The 9,824-nt window shown below is 47.7% G+C and overlaps 1 protein-coding gene across 1 annotated transcript; it reads left to right on the top strand.

Moving 5' to 3' along the window:
• The first annotated feature begins 5,735 nt into the window (after positions 1-5,735).
• On the top strand, positions 5,736-8,106 carry CITED2 (Cbp/p300 interacting transactivator with Glu/Asp rich carboxy-terminal domain 2). Its single transcript, XM_081140053.1, has 2 exons — positions 5,736-5,960; positions 6,419-8,106. The coding sequence occupies exon 2, from the start codon at positions 6,427-6,429 to the stop codon at positions 7,234-7,236; it is 810 nt and encodes a 269-aa protein (XP_080996179.1). The 5' UTR covers positions 5,736-5,960; positions 6,419-6,426; the 3' UTR covers positions 7,237-8,106.
• Positions 8,107-9,824: the final 1,718 nt, after the last annotated feature.

Raw genomic sequence — 9,824 nt, 5'->3', positions numbered from 1 at the left:
AATTATGTATAATTATAATAATTTATATAGAGACAGTTATGTATTTGTGCTATATAAGAACTTTCATTATATGAATGCAACCTCTGGATGGGGTGAACATCATCGTAAGTCATTTCAAAATAGTGACCATGATTACATTTCTCATGGATCTCTTTTATTCAGGACCATTTGTCTTCTATCTTTTTTTAAAAAAAATCTGTACATAAATGAGAATTCAAACTACTGAAAGTTGTCAAACAGTACAAACCACCCCTCTGAAGACTGTATTTAGCAAGAGGATAACTGAGCCAAGTGTCTGCTCATCGAATGTTGTCGAATGTCTATGACCAGCTCAGTAGGCTCACTGGGCACGTACTCAAGAGACTCTCAAACTTCCATTTTGAACTGCAAAAATACTTTTAAATTATTTTATTTCTCACTTTTTAACAAGTAGAAAGTGATACAGATATTGTTTCTGCCTTTTACAACCTGCCCACCAGTTGGGAAACCCTGATCTAAACCATTCAACGCTTCGCTATCCTATTTCACTGAAGTCTTCATAAAGACTCGGTTCCCTCTGATAATCGGCTCTGATGTTTTAAAATCCTGATGTTTAGGAAGTCCTTTATGAGCAAGTCACTTAACCTCTCAGGACCTCAGATTTCTCATCTAGAAAATGAGGGAGTATGGGCAAGACTCTTTTTAAAGTTCCACTCAGAGTGAGAATTCTATGATTTTTGTATTACCAAAAGCTTTAGGTTTCATAACTGTTTAACATACGAACAAGATTTTAAAACAAATGCAAACAAGAAATCCTTACGATATAAAGCCCGTAAAAGTGAAGCTGAAAACACTCGAAAGTCTGCAGGATGCAATTTGAAAACCACTGATCCAAAGCTCTCTTTTTACAAACGCTTTCCTTTTTCCTTTGTCTCAGTGGGAAAGGAAAACATCTGGAAAGGATCCACCATATTAGTTTCCCTATGTGTACCCCAGAACATATGTATTAAGTCACCTGTCAGCCTTTTCTTCTCCAGATTAAATAGCCATTATAATTCCCATTTCCCATCCCCTTAAAATATATTTCCTTTTCTGAAATGAACCTTCTTTAGTTTCTGTAACACTTTATTAAAATGTAAAGTTACACAGCAACCACAATCTCTGAGAAGAGCCAAGTGTAGCAAAAGGATTACTTCAGCTCTATCATGTGATATTCTCACTCCTAATACACTACAATTTGTTTCCTTTCTAATGACAGCATTCCATTGCTGCCTCCCATTCAACCAATAATAGCTCAGTTTGACCCATAATTTTTTTTTTGGGGGGGGGGACTGGACTTGCTATACCTAGCCAATAATTTCCCATCCAATGCCCATGTAATTTGTTATGGTCCTCATGGGGCCTTTGAAGTTTTTCCTATTTAATATAATCCTATTTTTGATGAAGCATTTCTCTAGTTAGTTGAGGTCGCTGAATTTTTCTTCTACCTTCCAGCATACCTCATCCAACTTCATAACCAATGTAAATGTTGTCTAGTTTATTGCTAAAGTGCTGTAGTCCCCTCCATCCACAGGGGATGTGTTCCAAGGCCCCTGGTAAATGCCTAAAATTGCAGATAGTACCCAACCCTACATATACTGTTTTTTCCCATGAACTCAAACCTGTTAGGGTAAGAATTAGGTGAGGTCATTTAGGCAAAGTACAAAACTCAGAATTAGACCCCACCCTACCACATATGTATAAACTCTTTCGCATATTTTTTGAAGCTGGGCCTTTCAGCCAACCTTTCCTCAGCTCAGGAGTTGGCTGAAGCTGGACGCTCACCTCTCAAAGCCCTGTTTCAATCAAATGTTGACACCAATGAGGACTTTCCTTCATAACTCAGCAGCCAACAGGACTGACCCCCAGGTGAGCCATCTTCCCAAAGGGATCACAGTTTTCCCCAAGTGCAGAACAGGCCCCAGTGCAAACGGTGGTAAGCCGCTGGTCCCCTTTCCACCAGATTTTTCTTCCTTTAGCCTTGAAAGGAACCGTCTCCAGGAAATCTTCCCTGGCTCCCCAAAGGCTGTTGATTTGGCTTCCCTTAACACCTCTGCTATATTCCATTCATTCATTCACTCACTAGCCTAGTCAGTAAAACACTAACATGCCAGGACTTGTTTTAGACACTGAATGAGTAAGATCTCTGCTCTCCTGGAGCTGCCATTTTACCGGCAAAGACAATGAAAATTCAATATGCCACCTGTCAGGTGGGGATAAAGGAGAAAAATAAAACAGGGTAAGAAAACAAAGGATATTGCCAGGTGAGTAGGAGAGTCAGGAAGGCCTACCGAGGGTGGCATCTGAGCAGAGACATGACGAAAGGAGAGGGTGGGCCAGCGGGAAATCTGGAAAGAGAGTTTCAGGAAGCATCTTCCTTCCATAAAGGCAGTGGTCTTGGAATATGCAGTTTCTCCACAACTGATATGGGGTGCACTGTGTCCCTCCAAAAAAACCCTATTGGACTCCTAACCCCCAGTACATCAGAATGTGACCTTATTTGGAGACAGGGTCTTTATAGAGGTAATCAAGTTAAAATGAAGTCATTAACACAGGCTCTAATCCAATATGACTGGTGTCCTTACAAAAAAAAAAAAAAGAGGAAATTTGAACACAGATACGCACGCACAGGGGAGAACGCCAGGTGAAGACAAAGCTGAGGTTGGGGTAAGCATGTTTAAGCCACGGAACACCAAGGATGCCCAGCAAAGCACCACGGCTAGGGGAGAGGCAGAACAGATTTCCACTCACAGCCTTCAGAACCAACCCTGCCAGCACCTGGATCTTGGCCTTCTAGCCTCCAGAACTGTGAGAAAATAAATTTCTGAGTGGCATAGCAAAGTTTATGGGTATTTTGTTATGAAAGCCTTCAGAAACTAACACGACCATCAAGCAGTATGAAGGTTAGACACAGACCACTGTCTTACCCGGGTTCATAGGATAAACCCCTGGGTGACTATGACGGCCCCCTACCTGGGCTCCCTGTTTCCAGGCTTACTCTCTCAATCTGTTCGCCACAGCATCGTCCTGACCTCTCTACACAAAAATCTGATCATCTCACTCGTTCACAGGACTCCACTTGCTTCTCACTGTCTTCAAGATATAATCCACATTTCTCAACTGAAGACCGAAGCCCACAAGATCCAGCCCGTTTACCCCTCCAACCTTGTTTCTCTCATCTCTGCTCCCTCCTGGGGTGGCCTACCTTCCACTCATCCTCAGACCTCAACTTAGTCATTGAGAAGCCTTCCCAAGGCCCTGAGGACCATGTTAGGTGTCCTGCCCACGTGTTCCTAGCAGTCCTCGTGTTTAATGCCGTAGTGGCATTTGTCACAGCGTGCCCAAGGTCTGTTCATTCATCTCCTACTTTAGACCATGAGTTCCTGTCTTAGTTGTCTCTCCGCGCACTAGGAAAAATGCCTGACACTTGGGAAACATTCATTGGATGGATGAATACATGAACGAAGTGGTGCCGCGGTCTAACCAGCAGGTCCCAGAATGAATTTTTTTCCCCTTAAGGGGTGGGGGGGCTGACGAGGTGACCTTTGAAGGCATTTCCCAAATAGTATGCGGAACCCCTGGAGCTGCACCTTTCTTTAATGACTGCAAGAGTAATTTAGATAAGCCTTGCAAGAGCTGGCCCTCGACACTACAGCAAGACCCTGCGGTATGAGGAAGGGGTAGCAAGCAATGTACCTGGCAATTTTTGAGTCTGAGGTGACTAATATTTTGGAGTCTATATATATATATTTTTTTTTATAGGAAGTGGCACCTCCAGGTCTCTTCCAAGACTCTGATTCTGTAACTTCAAGTCCATGACCTACAGGTAAAGACGGTGGGCGGAGAGGAGAATAGGGGTTGTTGCAACAAACAGGGCAATGTGTTCTCTGCACAAGTCTCCAAAAAGTAAATATTTTTTGAAGTTTAAAAATTACTGCATACACTGTTATACATGCTGGAGAACCTGGAAAAAGAAAAACAGGAACACAGTAAAATATATATATATGTGTGTGTGTGTGTGTATATATATATATATGAATGATATAGAAGATGGAGGGGTAATAGATGAAAATAAACAGTATTCGGTCTCATTTGCAAGTATGTATCAGGATTTCCAGCTCTCAAGACACAGGGCCTAAAAGTCTTGTGGGCAAGAAGGGGGAGAAACGGGGTGGGGGGGGCGGGGAACTCGCTCTTGGCAGCGGGGAGCCTGCAATGGCCATGGAGTTATGAAGAAACAACTCCGAGCAGAAGTCCTTATTCGGAGCGCCGAGCTCGCTCTTACCCCATAAAGAGCAGCGTAAACGCTCGGAGCAGCCTCCCGCGCTGTTGGGGAAACAACCCAGCTCCCCCGGTTAGAAAGCGCGAGAGCGAGGTCCCACGGGGCTGTCGGGTTGTCGCGCAGACCCGAGGCGGGGCTCCTCCCCGCAGGTCGGGAGCCCAGCCGACGGCCGAGGCGCTGCGCCGCGCTCCGGGAGCTCGGTTACCCCACAGCCACTGCCCCGCGAGCAATTTCCCCGCGAAGGAAGAGTCCCGGCAGTGTGTGCACCGTGCCATACGGGACGTGCAGCTACGTGTCCACCTCCAGAACGACTTTATTTACCAAGCGATTACCGCGTTATCTATTTGTTTTCCTTTTCCAGCAACAGCAGCCTCGCTCAGCCCTCGAATTTCTTAATTACAAACCCGTTCGCTTCTAAATCAACCCCAAACCGGCAGGCAGAGCCCGGAGGGAGGCTGTGCAAGTTTGCACACACCCCCACCTCCCGGATCAAGGGCAACAGCAGAAGCAAGAAACTGTGTGTGTGCAAAAAGGTGGATCTGGGGACGGGGATCGCTGAGTTTGTTTACAGAGCAGAGACGCCTCAGCTCGGATGCCAAAGCTACCAAGAGCTGCAAAGCAAACTTAGCTGAAGCACACGTACCCCGGGAGCGGCGGGTGGGCCCGAAAACGCGGACCGGATTCACAACCGCGACAGTGGAGGCGGCCGGGCCCGGGAGCGCGCTCGGTCCACCTGCAGCCGCTGCCGCCCCCCTCCCCCCGCCCCCCAGCTCCTGTCCTTGAAAGGAGTGGGGGGAAATGCATCTACAGGCAGAATATCTAGAGCAGTTTACCTACTGTCCCTACAAAAACACAAAGGCACAGCCCAGGAAAGCGCGCTCAGGGGAGGGGGCATTATTTGTCCGGGGCTTTAAACCCCGACTCGGGAAAACACAGCCATTCTTCTCAGTCCAGGAAAGCTTTTGCAAAACCGGGCAGGCAGAAGGGCACTATGGAGGGCGGGGGCGCTGAGCGAGCCCCGTTTTCCCGTAGCAGGCAGCCCAGGTCGCTAGGTTCGCCGGGTGGAAGAGGCGTGGATGGGGGATCCGGCCGAAGGGGGGGACGGTGATTTTCCTCGCCCCTCTCCCGGAAGGCGCTACCTGCGGGCTAGGAGTCCAAGGAGGATTTTCTCCTTTGCCCCCGGGGCAACCGGGCCAGCCCCGTACTCGTGGGCCAGGAGGAAACCAGAGTCGGGGGGCAGCGGGGCAGCGCCCGGCCGGCTGCAGCCTCTGCGCACGTGCAGCTGGCCCCGGGGGACGTAGGTCCCAGACCCGGTCCAGCGTGCCCGGAGCTCCAGAATCCGCTTTTTCTTGCCGCCCGACCGGCAGGCTCTAGCTCCGCCCTTCCTGAGATCCCCTATATTAACTGTGGCCAAAGCCCGAAGAAACACAGCTCATTGTTGGCAGTTGCCGGGCGGTCTCGCCGAGCTGTGCGGGCAGCGGAGGGAAAATAAAAGAGAACGGCTCCGGTTCTGCCCCTGCAGCCGCCGCGAGACCCCGGCGCCGACAACGCGGCCGCGAGCGCCCCGCACGCCAGGGAGGCCCCCTCTATGTGCTGCTGAGCGCCCTGGACCCCGCGCGCCCGCCCTCGGTCTTTCGAGCAGAAATCGCTAGGACGGAAGGTAAGCGCCGGGCGGGCGCGGCGGGCCGGGCTCCTGCCAGCGCCGCGCGCTCCGAGGGCTGGGTTTGCCCGGAGGAAGAGCGCGAGGCGGAGCCGGGGAATAACAACAGGATGTGCAACCACAGGACGCGGAGGGCTGATTGAATGCCCGAAGTTCGCGGCAGGGCTGCAGGGCACTTCCTTTATTAGGCGACTTCGGGGAGCGCAGGGGGGTGCGGGCTCGGGTCCTCCCGCCCGGGGCCGGTCGCAGGGGCCAGGGCTGTGTGTGCAGCACCCGGCTGTGCTGTGGGTGGCAGGTCCTCCGTGGTGCACAAGCTCCGAGTGGGATCCCTGGGGGTGGCGATTCGCAGCCGACGTGCGCCTGGGGATGTCGGGGGGCAGTGGGGAGAAAAAGTGGGGTGTGCCGCGGTGGGCGACACGTGTGGCGCGGCTCTCACCGTCTGCGCGTCTCCCTTGCAGGACTGGAAATGGCAGACCACATGATGGCCATGAACCACGGGCGCTTCCCCGACGGCACCAACGGGCTGCACCACCACCCTGCCCACCGCCTGGGCATGGGGCAGTTCCCGAGCCCGCATCACCACCAGCAGCAGCAGCAGCCCCAGCACGCCTTCAACGCCCTGATGGGCGAGCACATACACTACGGCGCGGGCAACATGAACGCCACGAGCGGCATCAGGCACGCGATGGGGCCGGGGACTGTGAACGGGGGGCACCCCCCGAGCGCGCTGGCCCCGGCGGCGAGGTTTAACAACTCCCAGTTCATGGGCCCCCCGGTGGCCAGCCAGGGAGGCTCCCTGCCGGCCAGCATGCAGCTGCAGAAGCTCAACAACCAGTATTTCAACCATCACCCCTACCCGCACAACCACTACATGCCGGATTTGCACTCCGCCGCGGGCCACCAGATGAACGGGACCAACCAGCACTTCCGAGATTGCAACCCCAAGCACGGCGGCGGCAGCGGCACCCCCGGCGGCGCGGGCGGCAGCGGCACCCCCGGCGGCGCGGGCGGCACCTCGGCGGGCGGCGCGGGCAGCGGCGGGAGCGGCGGCGGCGGCGGCAACATGCCCGCCTCCGTGGCGCACGTCCCCGCTGCAATGCTGCCGCCCAATGTCATAGACACTGATTTCATCGACGAGGAAGTGCTCATGTCCCTAGTGATAGAAATGGGCTTGGACCGCATCAAGGAGCTGCCTGAACTCTGGCTGGGGCAGAACGAGTTTGACTTCGTGACGGACTTCGTGTGCAAACAGCAGCCCAGCAGAGTGAGCTGTTGACTCGATGGGAAGCCCCGGCGAGAGGAATCGAACCCGCCAACCTCTTCGGTGTGAATGAAAAAAACATTCCCTTAGACACAGTATCTCACTTTTCAACTCTTGAAAGGTTCGAGAACTTGGAAACAAAGTAAACTATAAACTTGTACAAATTGGTTGAAAAAAAAAAAAATTGCTGCCACTTTTTTTTTTTTTTTTCCTGTTTTTGTTTCGTTTTTGTAGCCTTGACATTCACCTCCCTTATGTAGTTGAAATATCTAGCTAACTTGGTCTTTTTTGTTGTTTGTTTTTACTTCTTATTTCCTCACTTTCTCCAGTGCTCAACTGTTAGATATTAATCTTGGCAAACTGCTTAATCTTGTGGATTTTGTAGATGGTTTCAAATGACTGAACTGCATTCAAATTTATGAGTGAAAGGAAAAATTGCATTAGTCGGTTGCATGAACTTTGAAGGGCAGATGCACAAACTCTGCCATCTCGCTTCATTATTTTAACTATGCATTTGAGTACAGACTAATTTTTAAAATATGCTAAACTGGAAGATTAAACAGATGTGGGCCAAGCCATTCTGGATCAGGAAAAGTCATACTCTTCACTTTCACGTTGGCTTTCCCCCTCCCCCATATGTACAGACAATAATAGGGTGTGGAATGTCGTCAGTGGCAAACATTTCACAGATTTTTATTTTGTTTCTGTCTTCAACATTTTTGACACTGTGCTAATAGTTATATTCAGTACATGAAAAGATACTACTGTGTTGAAAGCTTTTTAGGAAATTTTGACAGTATTTTTGTACAAAACATTTTTTTGAAAAAATACTTGTTAATTTATTCTATTTTAATTTGCCAATGTCAATAAAAAGTTAAGAAATAACTTGTTTTCTACAAGTCATTTGGGGGGGGGGGTTCCCTTTGGTGGCTCTCTTTTTTTCCTCTGTAAGTTGAACACTTTATTGATGAGAGTAAGCATTCCAAAGGGTAAATTACAGGACACTAAAAACAGGTCATGATGAGCTTAAGCGGAGAGCAGGATTTAACATAGTTGGCTTAATGCTTCATTGTTATCACTGTAACATGCCTCTTGGTGTGGTTTAATCAAAAGCTGCAAAGTTGTCTAAGAGCTTTTTGCCCCCCTTAATTGCCATCAAATTCAAGTATACCCCAGAGTTAGGAAGGTTTATAATGCTAAATATTACAGATACATTTTTCATAGTGCAGAAGGGGGAAAATTAAATGTTTCTGGCTATACCTGATTCAACTACCTCAATGGAAGTAGATGGGAATAATATTCTGGGAGATTGATGAGGATGGCATTATATAGAAATCTATCTCTATTTCTAGTGATGAATCTTATTTCTCAGCTGAAGTACTAAGGAGAGGCACACACATTGCTAGCTTAATATCTGAAATAGCTTCTGACTGGCTTACAGTTCTCAGAGGAAAGGGGGCAGAATTGCACCTCAAGGCTTTCTATTTTGTTCTATAATATTTAAAATTTACCCAGAGAGGTTGAGTCAAAGGTCAAATTACATTCTTTACAAGGTGCTACCTCTCAAGCATGCCCTGTTTTCCAAATACTGAGCCTTTTCTATCACAGGCATTGGGTGCAAAGCACCTAAGGATAAGATCATTTAATTTTACCTAAATGGGTTATCAAGAAGACATCACTACAGTTAAGTAAGTAGGTGTCAAGTTTTACTTTATGTAATCAAGCAAATGAAAAAGTAATATTGTTAAAATCTCAAATTATCCCTGTTGGAGAAGAAATTTTTTGTTTTTCCTCCCATGTTTTCCTAGCTTACCTTATAAGAGCAACATACCTACATTCAAGAAAAAAAAAGTCTTGTATTTAACCTACTGAAGGAGTAAAGAAACATAGATTGAAGAAAAATCTCACTACTTTCAAAGGGCATTTCATTTAGACAGATTCCAATCTTCAAGCTCATATTTTATAATTAATTAGAGGAGGTTATATAGAAGTATTAAATAACAGTGGGTCTTGTGTAAAGGCTAACTTCAGTGTAATTCAGATCACCTACGTTCTATAATTCTATAGCCAAGGCAGGCCATTAAAATTAAGATGCACACCCCACTGGATTTCTTTATACATGTATAATTGACACTTCTATTAAAAATTATGCTCTAAATAAATAATCTCTCTGAAAATATACTGTCATTGAAGACTCTTTCCATCCCATTTTAAAAGCTGATCCAGATTTCCCACATTAATAGTTAAAGCTGAAGTTTTCTTCAGCTAAGACATGTCAATACTAAATCTGCAATCAGCAGTAAATCTTCCCTGGCTAAGCATTTTCGCAGTAAGTTTTTCTTTTTTTTCCAGAGGCTCAAGTGAAAAAATATGTTTGCATACATATTAATACAGCAATTCTAGCTCTTTTTCACTTGTGCCAGGGGGAAGAAAAAAAAAAAAAAAAGGAAGGCTATTGGAGGCATTGTTCTTTTGCATAAAGAAAGAAGCAGAAGAATTGTCTGGCCACCACCCTTCGCCATTTATTCTGCCAGGGAATAAGCCACAGCACCTGCTCTGTCACTAAATTCCTCCTGCTGCTCTAACGCGGACACGTATGCGGA

Source organism: Miniopterus schreibersii (assembly GCF_964146895.1).
Source record: "Miniopterus schreibersii genome assembly, chromosome: 6".
NCBI lineage: Eukaryota > Metazoa > Chordata > Mammalia > Chiroptera > Miniopteridae > Miniopterus > Miniopterus schreibersii.
Note: the sequence above shows the minus strand (reverse complement) of the source record. Positions and strands in the feature narration are given on the sequence as shown.

Bases quoted from the DNA above. Each gene is read 5' to 3' on its own strand.
- CITED2 (XM_081140053.1), top strand. From the start codon at position 6,427: ATGGCAGACCACATGATGGCCATGAACCACGGGCGCTTCCCCGACGGC.